This window comes from Anser anser (assembly GCF_964211835.1).
Source record: "Anser anser genome assembly, chromosome: 2".
NCBI classification, from domain to species: Eukaryota; Metazoa; Chordata; class Aves; order Anseriformes; family Anatidae; genus Anser; species Anser anser.
Window position 1 is genome coordinate 161,954,728 of NC_139721.1, and position 16,902 is coordinate 161,971,629.

Below are 16,902 nucleotides of genomic sequence, written 5' to 3' on the forward strand. Positions count from 1 at the left end.
CCCAAGGCCCCGGCCGCTCCTCGCACCTCTTGTCCTGCAGACCCTGCACCGTCCCCACCGCCTTCCCTTGGCCTCCGTTGGCCTCCGTTGGCCTCTGTTGGCCTCCATCGCCCTCCTCCGACTTCCTCCACCCCCCCTTGGCCTCCTTCACCCGCTCCTCCCCATACCCAGCGCCAAAGGGGCCGTGGCGCCGGGGGCCCCGCGGCAGAGCCGTGGCAGATTTACGGCCTCCCGGGACTTCCCGGCCTCGACGCCCACCCTCGGGGCCGGCGCTGACCGGGTCGCGGGGCCGCCCTGCGCTGCCGCTCCCCTGCGGCTGTTTGCTCAGCGCCGCGGGCTTGGCGCGAGGGCCGCCGGCCTCCCCCCTGCCGCCACCCCCCTGGCGCTCCGGAAAGCCCCGGCCGTGCCCCCCCCTGGGCCCGGGGGGCTCATAAAGGGGCCCAGCGCCCGCCGCCAGGCACGAGGAGGAGGCTGCGGGCAGGATGCGGCCCTGCTGGGTGCTGCTGCTGCTGCTGCTGGCGCCGGCCGGAGCCGTCTCGCCGGAGCCAGACACGTCCCCGGTGCCGGGGCTGGAGGGAGCCGTCACGGCCGGGCCGGAGGGATCCGTGCCACCGGGGCAGGATGGATCCCTCCCGCCGACCCGGCCGTGGCGCTGGCCCTCCAGCTCCCTGCAGGCCGTGCTGGCGGCCCTGCGGCTGCTCCACCGCGGCTCCCCGGGCCCCTGCACCCTGCGGCTGCGGGTCTTACAGCCCTGGCCCGGCCGGGTGAGTGCTGGGGGGCCGGGGCTGGCCCGGGGGTCCCGTCCCGTCCCTGAGGGTCTCGTCCCCCTGCAGCTCGGGGCCGCGCAGCGCCAGCAGGAGCTGACCTTCCTCGTGCAGGACGCGTGCTGCCAGCCCACGGGGACGCCACCGACCGCGTGCCGGAGCTGCCGCCCGCAGGTGAGGACCCGAGGACACGGGGGGGGAGGCTGCGGGGGGCCACGAGGCCCCGGGGGGGTCCCGGTGCCGCCCCGGGGCTGACGCCGCCGCCTCTCCCCGCAGCCCGGCCGCAGCTGGGGGGCCTGGATCCGCGAGCGCTGGGCCGGCCTCAGGCAGCGCCTGCGGGAGCGCGGCCCCCCGTGGACCCGCGGCCGGCAGAGCCGCACCAGCCCCGCGCGGCCCTGAGGAGCCCCGGCAGGAGCCGGAGCCGTGCGAGCGTCACAGCCCTGTGTCCCAATTAACGTCCCAATTAACGTCCCAATAAACGTCCCTCGCACCCGCTGTGTTCGTGTCCATCCCTTCCATCCGCCGTGGTCGTGTTTGCGTCCCCACGCCGCCCCGCTTACACTCCCCAAGGGCCGGTGTCCCCACGGGGCACGATGTCCCCAGGGTGTCCCCAAGGTGTCCCCTCCACATATTCCTGCTCCCCAAGGGCCGGTGTCCCCACAGGGGACGATGTCCCCAACATGCCCCCAAGGTCTCCCCTCCACATGCGCTCGCTCCCCAAGGGCCGGTGATGCACACATGCGGAGGGCACGGAGCAGGGCAGGGGACAGCCACGTCCCCACCACAACCCCCCCATCCCGCTGTGTCCCCCCCCCAAAATAAAACGGCCGCGTTGTGGCTGCCCCCCCCCCCCTTGGCCCCAAAGTTTCCGCGGGGCCGTGCCCGCGCCGCGTTGCACAACCCCGGGGGCCGATAAAAGGCATCGGGGGCTGCGGGGCGACACGGGGCGAGGATGGCGAGCTGCTGGGTGCTGGTGCTGGCGGTGCTGGGGGGGGCCTGCGCCCTGCCCGCCCCGGCCCCCCTCGCCTACACCCAGGTGCTGGCGCAGGCCGTGGACTCCTTCAACCAGCGCCCCGACGTGCAGAACGCCTTCAGGCTGCTCAGCGCCGACCCCGAGCCCGCCCCGGTGAGCACACACCGAGGGGGCACCTTGGGGACACCTTGGGGACACCCTGGGGACACCCTGGGGACATTGGGGTGACATCCTGGGGACACCCTTGGGGATATTTTGGGGCTATCGTGGGGACAACCTGGGTACATCAAGGGGGATGATGAGGGGACCCCTTGGGGACACCCTGGGGACACCTTGGGGACACCCTGGGGACACCTTGGGGGCACCCTGGGGACATCCAGGGGACACCATGGGGATGGGCTCGGGGGGGCTTTTCTGCCTTGGAGGGGGGCCTCGTTGTGACTGTTCCCCACAGGGCATCGACCTGAGCACGCTGCGGGCGCTCAACTTCACCATAATGGAGACAGACTGTGCCCCGGGCTCGCGGGTGCCCGCCGACGACTGCGACTTCAAGGAGAACGGGGTGAGGAGGGCTGGGGGGGGCTGAGGGGGGGGGGACACAGCTGGGAGCAGTGCTGGGACACGTGGGGGTGACGCCGTGCGTGTCCCCAGGCCATCAAGGACTGCTCGGGGCCGGTGACGTTCCAGCAGGGCACCCCCGACGTCGACCTGCGCTGCACGGACGCCTCCTCCGACGTGAGTGGGGGGGCTCGGGGGGGGCACCCACGGGTGGGGACGGGGCAGGGGCTGACAGCGCCCTTGCTCCTTCCCCATGTCCCGTGGTGTCGCCGTCCCCAAAAGCTCCGGGGGTGGAGCTGCCACGACACGACGTCTCCATCCCAGGGGTGACGGAGGGAGGGACGGGGGGGTCCTGGGCGCGTTCAGGGCTCCCGATGCCAGGTCCCAGATTTGGGATCCCGGATGTGGGGTCCCAGATGTGACACCCTGCTGACACCCGCCTTCCCCCCGCAGCCCGTCCTCGTCCAGCGGGGCCGATTCGGCCGCTTCCTGGGCAGGATCCGGCACTTTCGACCCAGGGTCAGCATCCGCGTGCAAGCCCACGGCACCATCCGCTTCGGCTGAGCAAATAAACGGGGCCGCGCACGGCCACCCACCGTGACCCGGGCTCTCTCCTTGCCTCCGGTCCCCACGGAAGTCCCTGGGTCCCCAGGGGGAAACTGAGGCAGGGGTTGGGGGGGTCCCCACGGTGCCGGTGCACGGCCCCACGTCCCGTGGCATTTCCCAGCAGGGTTTTTCGCCCCGTCCCCTCCGAAGCGTCGCTGTGGGGCTGGGTTTCAGGCACAGCTGCCGGTGGGACCCCATCCCCATAACAAGCGTTGCCGAGCCCCCCCGTCCCCCACAAGTGGTTTCCATCCCCCCCCCCGCGGTGTTTTGTCCCCAAACCACGGGGGCTGTGCTCCCAAAGACCCCCCCCCCCCCCGGCTCAGGATGTCCCCAGATGCCCACGGGGGGGGGATCAGCACGGAGCCACCGGGGCCATCACCAGCGGTTTGGGACGGGGCTGTGGGGACATGTGGGGATCCCATGCCCTAGGAGCTGGAGCTGTGGTGCCGTCCCCATGTCCCCCATGTCCCCCATGTCCCCCACGTCCCCTGCAATGTCCCCACAGGCTCACGCAGCCCCCAGGCACTGCCCTCTTCGAAACCCAGACCCCCCCCCGGTGCCCTGTCCGTCCCTGGGGGACCCGTGGTTGTCCCCAGGTTCCACGGGACGTGCCAGTCCCCAGCGGGTGCCAGGGGACGTGCCCTGGCCCTGCCCCGTGGCCACAAGTCCCCGAGCTCAGAAGGTGCCCGTGGGTGCATGGGGAGGCGGGGGGGGGGGGGACAGACATCGCTACAGGGCCCCCATGGGGCAGACCCCGCTCCCCCCACACCGCTGCCCCCCCCAGGGACCGTCCCCATCCCCATCACCCCCCCGTGTCCCCCGCACCCCGAGGGCACACAGAGCGGGCACAGCGCGGCCGGGAAGCAGCTTTATTGGGGGGGGACAGGGGGCAGCGGGGGGGCGGCAGCGGTGACGGGGGGGCTCCCGGGGGGGGGCTCATTTCCTCCTGATGGCCTTGTAGAGGTTGATGCCAGCGGCCACGGTGTTGATCGCCACCGGCACCAGCGGCCAGAAGCGCTTGACGCGGACGGGCTGCGGGGACAAAGCGGTGTCACCGGGGGGGGGGGGACACAACAGGGGACCCCCCACGCACCCCCCCTCCCTCCAAGGAAGGTCCCCCCCGGAGCGGCCCCCAGCAGTGCCACCAGCACAGGGGGGTCCCGAGCATCCCTGGGGCCGCCCCGCAGTGTGTGTGTCCCCCCCCTTGCCACCAGCACAGGGGGGGTCCCGAGCATCCCTGGGGCCACCCCCCAGTGTCCTGTCCCCCCCCCCGCCCCCGGTGTCCCCCCACTCACGTCCATCGTGGAGTCCACGCAGGTGACGTCGAGCACGGGGCGGCCGCTCTGCGTCAGCACGGGCCCGGAGCAGTCCTTGATCAGCTGCGGGCAGCGGGGGCGCTGAGCACGGGGACGCGCAGCCCCCCCCATGGGGCTGTCACCTCTCCCCCTGCCCCCCCCAATCCTTCCAAGGGACCCCAGGGACCCCCCCCCCGGCCCAGCGAGGCGCTCACCCCGTCCTCCTTGAAGTCGCAGGTGTCGGGGCGGGCGCCGGTGTGCGCGGGGCAGCGCGTCTCCATGATGGTGAAGTTGAGGTTCCGCAGGGAGCTGAGCTGGACATCCTGCGGGGACAGGGGGTGGCGGCCCCCCCAGGGACCCCCCCCCGGGCACTGCTCAGAGCCAGCGGTTTGGGGGGAGCAGCCCTGAGCCCCATGCCACACCCCTACACCGCCATCACCGGCCGCGCGGTGTCCCCTTCGCGTCCCCTTGATATCCCCCCCCCAGCGTCCCACCAGTTTCCCCGAGGTGTCCCATTGATGTCCCCAAGGGTGTCCCCCAAATGTCCCCCCGGTGCCCCCTCAATGCCCCCCCCGTGTCCCCTCCATGTCCCCAGGGTGTCCCCCCAGTGTCCCCTCCATATCCCAAGGGCGTCCCCCCAAAGTCTCCAGGGTGTCCCACTGATGTCCCCCCTCAGAGTGTCCCCTGCCCCGTCCCCCCAGCGTCCCCATAATGTCCCCCCCCCGGGTGCACCCTCGATGTCCCCAAGGTGTCCCCGGGAAGTCCCATCGATGGCCACAACGTGTCCCCAAGACATCCCTTGGTGTCCCCTTCATGCCCCCAAGGGTGTCCCCAGGATGTCCCCACATCATCCCCCTTGATATACCCACGATATCCCCAAAATGTCCCCAAGGGCGTCCCCGGGACGTCACCCCAGTGTCCCCACGGTGTCCCCAGGGTGTCGCCGAGGTGTCCCCAAGCGTCCCCGAGGTGTCCTCAGGGTGTCCCCAAGGTGTCCCCTAAATCCGTGCTCACCGGGCTGGGCTCGGGGTCGGCGCTGAGCAGCCTGAAGGCGTTCTGCACGTCGGGGCGCTGGTTGAAGGAGTCCACGGCCTGCGCCAGCACCTGGGTGTAGGCGAGGGGGGCCGGGGCGGGCAGGGCGCAGGCCCCCCCCAGCACCGCCAGCACCAGCACCCAGCAGCTCGCCATCCTCGCCCCGTGTCGCCCCGCAGCCCCCGATGCCTTTTATCGGCCCCCGGGGTTGTGCAACGCGGCGCGGGCACGGCCCCGCGGAAACTTTGGGGCCAAGGGGGGGGGGGCAGCCACAACGCGGCCGTTTTATTTTGGGGGGGGACACGGCGGGATGGGGGGGTTGTGGTGGGGACGGGGCTGTCCCCTGCCCTGCTCCGTGCCCTCCGCATGTGTGCATCACCGGCCCTTGGGGAGCGAGCGCATGTGGAGGGGAGACCTTGGGGACACGTTGGGGACATCGTCCCCTGTGGGGACACCGGCCCTTGGGGAGCAGGAATGTATGGAGGGGACACCTTGGGGACACCCTGGGGACATCAAATGCTGTGGGGACGCCAGCCCTTGTGGAGTGCACATGGGGAGGCGCAGGGACACGAACACAGCCACGGCAGATGGAAGGGATGGACACGAACACAGCGGGTGCGAGGGACGTTAATCGGGACATTAATCGGGACGTTAATTGGGACACAGGGCTGTGACGCTCGCACGGCACCGGCTCCTGCCAGGGGCTCCTCAGGGCCGCGCGGGGCTGGTGCGGCTCCGCCGGCCGCGGGTCCACGGGGGGCCGCGCTCCCGCAGGCGCTGCCTGAGGCCGGCCCAGTGCTCCCGGATCCAGGCCCCCCAGCTGCGGCCGGGCTGCGGGGAGAGGCGGCGGCGTCAGCCCCGGGGCGGCACCGGGACCCCCCCGGGGCCTCGTGGCCCCCCGCGGCCTCCTCCTCGTGCCTGGCGGCGGGCGCTGGGCCCCTTTATGAGCCCCCCGGGCCCGGGGGGGGCACGGCCGGGGCTTTCCGGAGCGCCAGGGGGGTGGCGGCAGGGGGGAGGCCGCCGGCCCTCGCGCCAAGCCCGCGGCGCTGAGCAAACAGCCGCAGGGGAGCGGCAGCGCAGGGCGGCCCCGCGACCCGGTCAGCGCCGGCCCCGAGGGTGGGCGTCGAGGCCGGGAAGTCCCGGGAGGCTGTAAATCTGCCACGGCTCTGCCGCGGGGCCCCCGGCGCCACGGCCCCTTTGGCGCTGGGTATGGGGAGGAGCGGGTGAAGGAGGCCAAGGGGGGGTGGAGGAAGTCAGAGGAGGGCGGTGGAGGCCAACAGAGGCCAACAGAGGCCAAAGGAGGCCAATGGAGGCCAAGGGAAGGCAGTGGGGACGGTGCAGGGTCTGCAGGACAAGAGGTGCGAGGAGCGGCCGGGGCCTTGGGGTCGTGGGGCCGGGAGGAGCCGAGGGGAGGCCACATGGCGGAGGGGCGGGCGCTGAGCTCTGCTCCCTGGGGACAGCGCCAGGAGCCGAGGGACCGGCCCGGAGCTGGGGCAGGGGAGGGTCAGGCTGGGGGTTAGGGAAAGGTTCTGCACCCAGAGGTGGTCGGGCACTGGGACGGGCTGCCCGGGGATGGGGGCACGGCCCCGAGCTGCCGGAGCTCAAGGAGCGTTTGGACGACGCCCTCAGACACAGGGGCTGGGTTTTGGGGTGGTTCTGTGCAGATCTGACTTTTTTTTATGGCTTCTGACTTCGTGTATTTGGTGTCTCTGTGACCCCAAGGGCACGGGACCCGCCCCGCGCTCCCCTCCCGCCCCGACCCCGCACAAGGGCAGGGGCCGAGCCGCGACCACAAAATGGCGGCCCCCAGCCGCCGTGCACCGGAAGCCGCTCTCCTCTCTCCCCGGACCCCCAACCAATCAGCGCGCGGCTGGCTGAGCTGCGCGCCAATAAGAGGTGGCGGCGCTGCGGTGACGTCATCAGTCAGCGCCCGCACTCGGCGTGGTGCGGGCTGTCCGTACGGCGAGGGCCGGGCGAGGTCGGTCCCGGGGGGTGGCATGGCGGGAGGGGGGGGGCGCGTCATGCCGGCTCCGTTCCTAAATTTATTTTAATTTTTCTCCCCCCGCAGCCTCCCCGCGATGCGGCGCTGAGCCCCGGCTTCCCCCCCCCGCCCCTCCCCCGCCATGGCAGCCCGGCTGGTGGGGCGCTGCTGCTGGCGGCACCTGGCCGCCATCTCCTGCGGGCCCGGCCCGGCCTCGCGGCTCCGGGCCTCGCTTCACGCCCCGGGCCCCGCCGCCGACGGGGCGTCCGCCAAGGAACGGCCGGAGGAGAGCGGCGGGGCCGAGCACAGGGCGCTGAGGGAGCTGGTGGAGGCGGCGGCGGGGCCCCGGGAGCTGCTGGAGCTGAGCGAGGCGCCGGGGCTGAGCAGCAACCAGGCCTCGCTCGTCATCAGCCGCCTCTCGTGGCTGGCGGCCGAGCAGAAGCTGGAGGCGCAGAGCATCCTGCAGGACCGCCGCTTCAGGCAGCTCGTCGGCGTGATGGACTCGCAGGTGGGTGCCCTGACGGGCGGCGCGCCCCGAAAGCTGCCTGCCCCCCTGCCCGCGTCCTCCTGCCCGGATGGCTCTTCTCCTTCCCCCCGTTTTTTTTGTAGTTGCGGCGAGCCAAAGCTGCCGCCTGCTCGGTGCTTGGTGGCTGAGACGTTTCAGAGCCCACTGCCACCAGCTTCAGCTCAAAACAGGGTCCCCGTGTCTGTGGGACAAGCCCGCAGCAACAGGGGTGCCCCAGAGCTGGAAGGGCCACGCTGCAGCACTGGGAGAGAGAGAAGCTGGCAGCGCGGCCTTGCTGCCCAGGGGAGTGGCTATGAACACAATTAGCTGAGAGTTAATCAAGCAAACTCGCTGCAAGCACAGTTATCCTTCTCCAAAGAGCTGCTGCAGCAGCCTGCAGTCCTGGGTAACTCAATGTAAGAAGGGGATTTGCAGATGCACGGGTGCTTTGATGCAGACTAAAATAAAACAAAATAAACTAAAATCACAGAATCACAGAGTTGTAGGGGTTGGAAGGGACCTCAAGAGATCATCGGGTCCAACCCCCGTGCCAAAGCAGCTTGGCCAGGCAGTAATTAATGACATTGCAGCATCCTTGTGTTGACACGCCAGAGATTCTGAACCTTAGGGCATGAAGCAGAGCAGTGCTCAGCTCCAAAAACTTAAAGAGCACCGTTTTGGGACTTTGCCTAAAGGGCGGGCTGGGAGGTTGAAGCCTTTGTTTGCTCAAAGCCGCCTGGTGCAAGTGCCCTGAGCTCCGTCGGTTCCAGCGCTCAGCGCTGCAGCTCTCCCCGTAGCCACGGAGCAATGCCACCTGCTTGTCACAGCTGATCAATGTCTTTTCCCTATTCCTCCTGGCTGCCCAGATCTCTCAGGTGTGGAACAACACCCTGGTGAACGCGCTGAAGAGCCTCTACTCCCTGGGGATGCAGAGCAGCAGCAGGGAGATGCAGTCGGTGGAGCACGAGGTGCTGTGGCGGCTGCGGCGCCTCACCTTCCGCCAGCTCGCCTCCCTGGCCGAGTTCCTGGCCACCAGGCCGGAGAAGGAGAGCAGCAAGCTGCTGGGCGAGGTCATCAGGAAGCTGGAGCTGCGCTGGACGGAGCTGGAGGGCACCCGCACCGTGGTGGCGCTGATTGCCAAAGTCGGGCACATCTCCCCGGCCCTGATGGACCGCCTGGAGGACAAGGTAGGGCTCCAGGTGCTCTCAGCCTGCTCCGTTCCCTTCAGATCATCGTTCTGGGGGCGGAAAACAGCTTTGGGACGTTCCCTGTGGGCACCTGCTTAGCCTGCCAAGCAGAGGAGTGCTAATTCCACGCACATCTCTGTGCTAGCGCTCCGCTGCGTGCCCGCTGGCAGCTCTTTGAGCAGCTCCCCGTGCTTGGGAGAAGCATTTCCCCCCTGAGGAGCCACGCAGGTGGGGAGTTTGCGGGTGGGAGCTCCCTCAACGCGCTGCTCTGAGCCACTTGAAGGCTGATGTGCTGCGCTCTGAGGCTGGAATTGCCTTTTTTTGTGCCAGAATTGCCTTATTTTGTGCTAGAACTGCCTGAGCTCAGCTGGCAGGCGGTAAATTGCGGAGCCAGCAGAACCTAACGGCCAGAAGTGCTGTCCTTTTCCTCCCCCTCGCAGCCTGACTTGGCAGGGAAGGTGCTGAGGGAGGCCTGCTCCCTCTTTCTGTCCCTCCCGGCAGCAGGGAAACGTCCTCGGGGTCCTTGCAACCCAACAGGGGTTGACAGCTTACCGCAAACCGCAGGTTTGGGGCAGCAAATTAAAGCAAAATCAGGGCACGGGCCCCGCTGAGAGGAGCAAGGGCGACCTCCCGGGCAGCGGACCGTCACGCCCCGCGTCCACGGCTGGCTGCGTGCCTCCCCCCTGACGTCTCGACGTTTCTTTGTCAGGCCCTGGAGCTGGCGGAGCAGTTCAGCCCCGAAGACATCCGGAAGATCACGCTGGCCCTGGCGTACCAGAACCGGCGCTGCGTGCCCCTGCTCCGCGCCCTGTCCTACCACCTGCTTCAGAAGCACGTGGAGCTCAGCCTCGGCACCCTGACGGACCTGATTTTCGCCTATGGTAAGCGACTCGGCCGGGTCGGGACCTGCCGAGGGCAGCTCGGCTCCTCCTGGGCGCTCGAGCCGGGCTCTGACAGCATCGCTGCCACCCGGGGGGGGACTTGTGACAGAGGAAGGAGGCCGGGGATGTGCCAGCCAGCGCAGCCACCTCGTTTCCAGCTCCGGGTGCAGGCGGAGCGAGCCCCGGTGCCTCTCCCGCTGACGGCACAGCCTCTGGCCGCAGTTCTGCCTGCCCCCCGGCTCTGCCCCACGCTCCCAGCATGGTTTTTTTGGTGCCAGCGGCGGTGAGGGAGACCTCCTGTGGCAGCATGGCGTGCGCGCTCAGCTCCGTGCTGCTGGCTGCTTCGTCTCGCTGCCGCCTCACCCCAGAGCCCGTTTGGGCACGGCCCGGGCGCGTGTGGTCAGCAGCGCGCCCCGGTTTTCCTTCCAGCGTGCGGGAAGAAGGGACGAGAGTGCTTCGGAAGGGCAGTTAGGGCACGGGGCAGCCCGGCAGTTAGCTGAGATCCCCAAACGGCCCGAGATCCTCTCCTGCCTCCTTCCCCGACCAGGCGTTTCTCAGGGAGTCCCTGTTTCCGTCTCCTCGCTTGCAAACCGGCCCCGTTCACAGCAGGCTGATCGATAATTGGTGTTATCATCCTCGGTGCCGTGGTTCTCCGGCCCCTCTCCGTGCGATGCTGTGCGCCCCTGCCCGGAAAATGGGGGGAAGGCAGCCAGGGGAGCCGCGGGGAGCTGCTCCTCAGTTCCCCGCCCAGCTTTTGGCAGTGGGAACAGACTTTCTGTCTGCCCCTGGGGCGGGGTGGTCTGCGCGGGCTGGACGTTCCCAAAAAATAAAGGATCACCCCACGAGGCACGGCCTTGGAGGTGGGGGGGGCTCGCGCTTCTCGCGGCGATGTCTCCAGCCTCCCCTGGTCCTAAAAAAACAGCCTCGTGGCACCCCGCCCGCCCGGGCACGGCTCCCGTAGCAGCTCCGTGTAAGCGGCTGCCGCTTTTCTTTTGCTCCTTTAAGGAAAACTGAATTTCCACCAGCCCCAGGTCTTCCAGAAGATAGCCGCCGACCTGCACCCCCACGTGGCCACCATGACGCCCGTCGAGGTGACGCGCTGCATCAGGTCCTTCGCCCTCCTCAAGTGGCTCAGCCTGCCCCTCTTCGAGGCCATCGCTCAGGTGAGGGGGCGCCGGCGGGGCCCTCCCTGCCCCCAGCGGACGAGCGGGAATGTTGCGGAGCTCTGCTTCTGCTCACAGCTTTCCCCTTTAAAAAAAAATCCTACAGAAGTCCTCAGAGATCCCGTGCTCGTGTGTTCCTACCTCGCCGCGGGGGCCGGGCGCGTCCTCGGGTGGTGGTTTTTAATCTTTCCCTGGCCGTGCTCGCCCAGGACAGATGACGACAAGCTCTGGTTTTGCTTCCCCTGTCTCGCAGTACGCCCTGGACAACGCCAAGCAGCTCCCGGTCGCCCACCTGTGCAGCATCATCCTGTCTTTCGCCCGCCTCAACTTCCAGCCCAGCAGCAGCGAGGACTTCTTTAAGATGGTAACCTCCCTCCCTCCCTCCCTAGGGTCCCTGGGAAGGCCGCGCGCCTCCCCCAGGCACATCCAGAGCAAAAAGCGGGCGTCGGAAGGCTCAGGCCGCTGCGGGAAAGGGGAATGGGGACCCAGCAGCTCACGACAGGCTGAAAATCCCCTCCTGAGCCGCGTGCTGGGCGATCGCAGAAGCAGGCAGCGCACCGCGAGCTCCCCGGCCCCTGCGGGCTCCCTTTTCCAGCAGCCGCAAGCAGCGCGTGGGTGTTGGCGTGCCCTCCTGGACGCGGCGCGCTGTAATTAGCTTCCCCGTAACGAGGCCGCGGGGGGTTCGGGGTCGCGCAGCCGCCTGGCTCGCCCAGCCCTCAGCACCGCGGCGCTGGTTTTTGGGATCCTGCCGGAAGGAAGGAGGCCGCCGCCTGGGAAACGGGAGCCTCCCGCCGCGCCTGAGCCGGGGGCTGGCAGCCCCTTCCCTCGCCCCCGGCGCCCCGAATTCCTGCAGGGGCACGGGAGGGGCAGGCGGCTCTCCCTGGGGACGGATCCTCGCCGGAGAGGGGCTGCGGCGTGGCTGCCAGCCGCTCGCGTGTGGTGCACAGCCGAGGAGGGATGGCACCCAAAATCGCGATCGTTAGGGTTGGAAAAGCCCTCTGCTCCAACCACCCCCCTAATTAACTGAATTTTTGAGGCATTGCAGGAAGAAAAACCCAAACCCTCAGCACCACGAGGCTGCCGCGGAGCGGTCCCGAATCCTCCCGGCGGCAGCCAGCCCGGGGAGGAGCGCCGCAGGAGCGGGGATGCGGGCGCACGTCGTGGTGCTGAGCTGCGGGTTTTGTGCCGGGGCAGGTGCACGAGGAGCTGCGGGGCCAGCTGGGCGGCCTGGAGCCCCAGCTGCTCACCGACCTGGTGTGGTCGCTGTGCGTGCTGCAGCAAGCCGAGCCCCACTACCTGCAGCGAGTGCTGGCGCCCGACTTCCACGCTCGCATCCGAGGTGAGGGGGGACGGGGATAATGGCTCTGGGGGCTGCCTGAATTCGGCCCGGCGCAGGTCGTGGTAGCTCCAGCCGGGACCAGGAGGGGGGTCGGTGTCTCCGAGGGGGGTCGGTGTCCCCGAGCGCGGCTCCGACGTGCCCGCGGGGTCGAGCCCCAGCAGGGCGACGCATTGCTCTCAGCCCTGGGGGGGAGCCACGCGCCCCAGGGCGCGGTTTTACTGCTCCACGCGCGCTGTCCCCAAACCTTTGCGCCTCGGGAGGGGGAGGGCTTGGCGCTTCTCCTCGAAACGGCGCCCGCCGCGGAGGCGCAGCCCCCTCAGATTCAGTCCCTGCCTCCTCCGTGGCAGGAGCCGGCCAGCCGCCTGCCACAGCAACGGCTGTAGCCCACGGGCCCCGCGTCCCCCCCTCCCGTGGGACCCTGGGGATAAAAAATCGTGCCGCAGACAGCGGGGCCGTGCCCCCGGAGCCGCCCCTTCTGTGGGCGTTGGGTGTCCTGCGTGCAAATCCCTGCTCTCCTCTTCTTCCCCCCCCCTCCGGCAGACGATCCGTCCCCCAAGGCCCAGACCCTGCGGGTGAAGCTGGCGCACATCAACGCGGCGGCCAAGCTGGAGAGCCCCGAGTACCGGGGGCCGTTCCTGCCGGCCGACGCGCTGGGTGCCGCGGGGCCGCCGGGGGACAGAGCCAGCCAGCTGCAGAGCTGCCTGCGGGAGGCGCTGGCGGGGGTGCTGGGCGGCCACGACAAGGGACGTTTTGACGTCCCCACCGTCTACGGCTGGCAGATCGGTGAGCGTGCCCTCTCCCCGCGCCCCCCACGCCGGTGGCGAGCGGCAGGACCCCGCCGGGGGGGTTACATCCCCTCTCGTCGTGCGGCCTCCCACCCCTCTGCCCCCTTGCCCCACCCCGCAGCCCTGTCAAATTCGGTCCCCGGCCTCTCGGTGGCGGGGACCGGCCAGCCGGCTGCCACAGCGACTTCCGTAGTCCATGGGCCCCGCGTCCCTTCCCCGTGGGACGCCGGGGATAAAATCGTGCCACGGACACGTCCCCCGCCCGAGGGGAGATGCTCCCGGAGCGGGCGCTGGCGGGGGGAAGGCAGCCGGGTGGCCCCCAGCAGCCGGCCCTCGTGTTCCCCGCTCTCCGCAGACGCCGAAGCGGTGCTGAACAGCGAAAACAAACCCCTCCCCGTGAAGGATTTCGCCGCTCCCCACCTGCTCCACGCCGAGGGGACAAAGCCACTGCCGCCGGGCGCCAGGAGGTGGGTCTGGGCGAGGCCGCGGGATGCCGGGGCTCCGCCGTCCCCGGGGGACGGTGCCGTGGGGGCTGCCCCCGCGTGCCGGGGCTGCCTGCCCAGCTCCGTCCCTGGCTGTTTCGGCCGCCTCGGCTTGGGGAGGGATGGGTTTCGAGCCAGCAGCGCGGTGTTCGTGCTCAAAACCCAGCCCAGCGCTGAGCTCCGGTGTCAGCACCCGTTAGCGCACCACCGCCCTCCCTTCTGCCGCTGCTCCCGGCTCCCGCAGGGCTCCGGCCCCCCTCTCACGGCCTCCCGTGCCCTCCGCGTGTCCCCCCCAGGGTCGCCTTCCTCAGGTGGGAGTTCCCAAACTTCAGCAACAGGAGCAAGGAGCTGCTGGGCCGCTACGCCATGGCCCGGCGCCACATCCAGGCGGCCGGCTTCCTCGTGGTGGACGTGAGTAGCCGCGGAGGAGGGCGAGGCTGCGGGGGCTGCCCCGGCCTCCCTCTGCCTCTCTGCTTGCCCCCCTGTGAGGGGGAGCGAAAAAAGCGCAGCCCCCCCCCCCTCCTGCGGGGGGCTGTGGGGGCACGGCAGCTCGCTTTTAGCCTGGCTTCAGGTGAAACGCTGCTGCCTCCGTGCCCCTCCTGCCCCTGCTTCCTAATTCCTCGGAGCTTCCTAATTCCTCGGAGGAGCAGGACGGCACCCTGGGGTGGGGGGGGGGGGCAGGAGGTGGCACTGCCGTGGGCAGGGTCGCCCTCAGGAAGCCCCTAACCCCCCCGGTGCCAGAGGGGAGAGGAGTCGTGCCGGCTTCTTGCTCCCCTCACCCTAATCCTGATGGCTCGGGGCCGGGGGGGGGTCCTGCGCGGTCCCGTCAGCCCCCAGCACCCGTTGCTGCGGTCCCGCACCGGGCTTAGCCGCCCTGATCCTCCGCAGGCCACCTGGCGGGGGGGTGGGGGGGGGCTCGCTAATGGAGGAGGACAGCGGGCGAGGTCTTAGCCGCGCTGATCCCTGCTCCGGAGCCCCGTGCTGCGGCGGGGTCACGCGTTATTGAGCCTCCCCGAGGTAATTTTAGCTTGGCGGGCGGCGAGCCACGTGCCGCCCCCGCTGCCGCCGCTGCCCGGCCCCACAAAGAGCCCGAGCTCGGGCACGTTTTGCCCGCCGAGCTGCTGCGTTTTGAGGCCGGGGGCTCCTGGTGCTGTGCGTAACCTCCCCCTGCTCCCCGGCTGGAGATTTCGGGGGGAGATGGAGAAGAGGAGGAGGGAAAACGTCGCTTCCCGAGGCTTGAGCCTCGCCTGGCAGCAGCTCCATCCAGCCGGGGTGGGCGGGGGGATCCCCCCCCAGGCATCAAATCTGCTCCCCTGGGCACGGAGATGAGCGGTGCTGTGCCGAGGAGCGTTCATCCCGCCCCCAAAGCCGGCGCTGGGCCTGCGGCTCCTGCTCCCCTTTTTGGGGGGGGGAGCCCAGGGGCGTAAAAGGGATGGGTCCCCAAGCCCCCGTGGGCCACGCGCCGTGGTGGACGGAGGCCCTGAAGGCTCCCCGGCCCCCCATACCTCCTCCTGGCCCCTGCTTCCCTCCAAAAAAACCCGGTGTCGCCCGCCTTTCCCCCCGGCTGCTGGGGGAGGCCGACGGGACACGGAGAGGGGAGGAAGCGGCCCCTGGAGCCCCGCAAATCGGGTGAAAAATGGGGCAGGTTCTGGTGCTCCCTGAGGCCGCCGCGGCTCTGCCCCGCTGCGAGCGGTCCCCGTGCTGCTCCCGCTGCTTTGCGCCCTGCTTACGGAAGCCCCTTGTTCCCCCCGCGGTGATGGCGGCTGCTTTGGGGCCGCAGCTGGGATTTGTCTTGGGGGGGGGGGGAGAAACGGCCCCAAAGCGGCCCCGAAACGTCCCCTCTGCGCCCGCAGCCTTGTCAAATTCGGTGCCCGCCTCTCGGTGGCGGGGACCGGCCCAAGGGCTGCCACAGCAAGGGCCGTGCTTCATGGGCCCCGCGTCCCCGCCGTGGGGCTGCGGGGATAAAAATAAGGCCACGCACAGCCCCCGGCAGCTCCCCCCCCACGCCCCCCCAGGCCCTCACCCCCCCCCTTTTCTCTTCCCCGCCGCAGGTTCCCCACTACGAGTTCCTGGAGCTGAAGCTGGAGCGGCAGCGGGCGGCCTACCTCAGGGACAAGCTCAACAAGGCCGTGGCCAAGGAGCTGGCGAGCTAGCGGCCGGGCTCTGCGTGTGTGTGTGTCAGCGGCGTGCCCCGATAAACGACCCCCCCCCCCAATAAAACGCCCCCCCAATAAACCACACGGCTCTGCCCTGCTGCCTGCGCCGGGAACGGGGCTGGAGGGGCTGCGCCGCTCTGCGCCGGGGGTTTGGGGTTCGTCCTTGGGGTTTGGGGGGCGGGGGGGGGATCAGGAGGAGGGCTGCGCTGCTCCGTGCCCCCCCCAAAAAATGCTGCTTTTGGGGTCGGGCGCTGCGCACGCTGGCCCCCGGAGCTGAGGGTTAAGGGCGCAGCCTCGCTGCCTCCCCGTCTTCCCCGCGGCGCCTTGTCCCCGGGGAGGCTGCGTGGCGCGAGCAGGGGCAGCAGGACCCCAGAGGGGCACCGGGGAGCCCCCCCCCCCCAATATGCCTCTGTCCCAGCTCCGTGTCCCCCAGCACACGCGGGCTCTGTCCCCCCCCCGTCCCCACGTCCCCCAGCCGGGCAGTGAGAAAGCAAGAAAACCCCGCTGCGAGCCGGCTGCCGGGTTTTGGGGGGGATTTAAGCGGCCGTGTGGGCCACGGCGAGCGGGTTTTCGGCCGTGGGGACACCGCCGGACCCCGGGTGCTCGGCCTGGTCCCAGCACCCCCCCGGGCTGGGGATGGAGCCCCCCCCCCCAGCAGAGCCCTGGCCGTGGGGACGAGGCGGCGGCGGCGGTGCTGAGTCACGGCTGGGGCTGCTCCTGGCACCGGCACCACGCCAGCGCCGGCCTCGCTCCCTGCCGCGTCGGGCCCTGATTTTGGGGGGGGGGGGGGGGGCAGGAGATTTTGGGGGGGGGGGTTCTGGGGTTTGGGCAGCTGGGGTGGTTGCCCCCAACTGGGACTGGGCGGCCTGGGGGCGTCCCACGGGCGCCAGCTCCCTGCCAAATGTCCCCCTCCTCCCCAGGAGCCGTCAGCGCGTCCGTATGGGGTGTCCCCACCCCATGGCGCAGAGGGGGGGGGTACCGATGTGTGCCCCCCCCCAGCATTACCAGGGAGCCGTCCCCATCCTCCCCCCCATCCCCATGGAGACGGGAGGAGGAGAAGCGCCACCGCCATGGCGACACCGGGGCCCGATCCTGTCCCCCCCCCCCCAGGGGACACTGGGCTTGGGGACACTGCGGGGGGGGGACCCTACACGTGCAGCATCAGCAGCTTTGGGGGGCTTGGGGACACCGGGGG

General features: G+C 70.1%; 4 protein-coding genes across 4 annotated transcripts; 3 read left to right on the top strand and 1 right to left on the bottom strand.

Moving 5' to 3' along the window:
• The first annotated feature begins 277 nt into the window (after nt 1-277).
• On the top strand, nt 278-1,249 carry LOC310893473 (cathelicidin-B1-like). The gene is made up of 3 exons (XM_083822523.1): nt 278-764; nt 834-938; nt 1,041-1,249. The coding sequence occupies exons 1-3, from the start codon at nt 483-485 to the stop codon at nt 1,161-1,163; spliced, it is 510 nt and encodes a 169-aa protein (XP_083678649.1). The 5' UTR covers nt 278-482; the 3' UTR covers nt 1,164-1,249.
• Nucleotides 1,250-1,646: 397 nt separating this feature from the next.
• Nucleotides 1,647-2,896, top strand: LOC310893474 (cathelicidin-2-like). Its single transcript, XM_083822524.1, has 4 exons — nt 1,647-1,890; nt 2,192-2,299; nt 2,389-2,472; nt 2,749-2,896. Exons 1-4 carry the CDS (start codon nt 1,717-1,719, stop codon nt 2,857-2,859), a joined length of 477 nt encoding a protein of 158 aa, XP_083678650.1. The 5' UTR covers nt 1,647-1,716; the 3' UTR covers nt 2,860-2,896.
• An 860-nt stretch (nt 2,897-3,756) lies between these two features.
• On the bottom strand, nt 3,757-5,465 carry LOC310893475 (cathelicidin-3-like). Its single transcript, XM_083822525.1, has 4 exons — nt 5,211-5,465; nt 4,412-4,519; nt 4,197-4,280; nt 3,757-3,933 (listed from the first exon to the last, which is right to left on the bottom strand). The coding sequence occupies exons 1-4, from the start codon at nt 5,382-5,384 to the stop codon at nt 3,838-3,840; spliced, it is 462 nt and encodes a 153-aa protein (XP_083678651.1). The 5' UTR covers nt 5,385-5,465; the 3' UTR covers nt 3,757-3,837.
• A 1,586-nt stretch (nt 5,466-7,051) lies between these two features.
• On the top strand, nt 7,052-15,786 carry TBRG4 (transforming growth factor beta regulator 4). Its single transcript, XM_083822514.1, has 11 exons — nt 7,052-7,206; nt 7,297-7,717; nt 8,581-8,901; nt 9,611-9,782; nt 10,788-10,945; nt 11,199-11,309; nt 12,140-12,284; nt 12,825-13,067; nt 13,425-13,536; nt 13,848-13,962; nt 15,603-15,786. The coding sequence occupies exons 2-11, from the start codon at nt 7,352-7,354 to the stop codon at nt 15,702-15,704; spliced, it is 1,845 nt and encodes a 614-aa protein (XP_083678640.1). The 5' UTR covers nt 7,052-7,206; nt 7,297-7,351; the 3' UTR covers nt 15,705-15,786.
• The last annotated feature ends 1,116 nt before the right edge of the window (nt 15,787-16,902 follow it).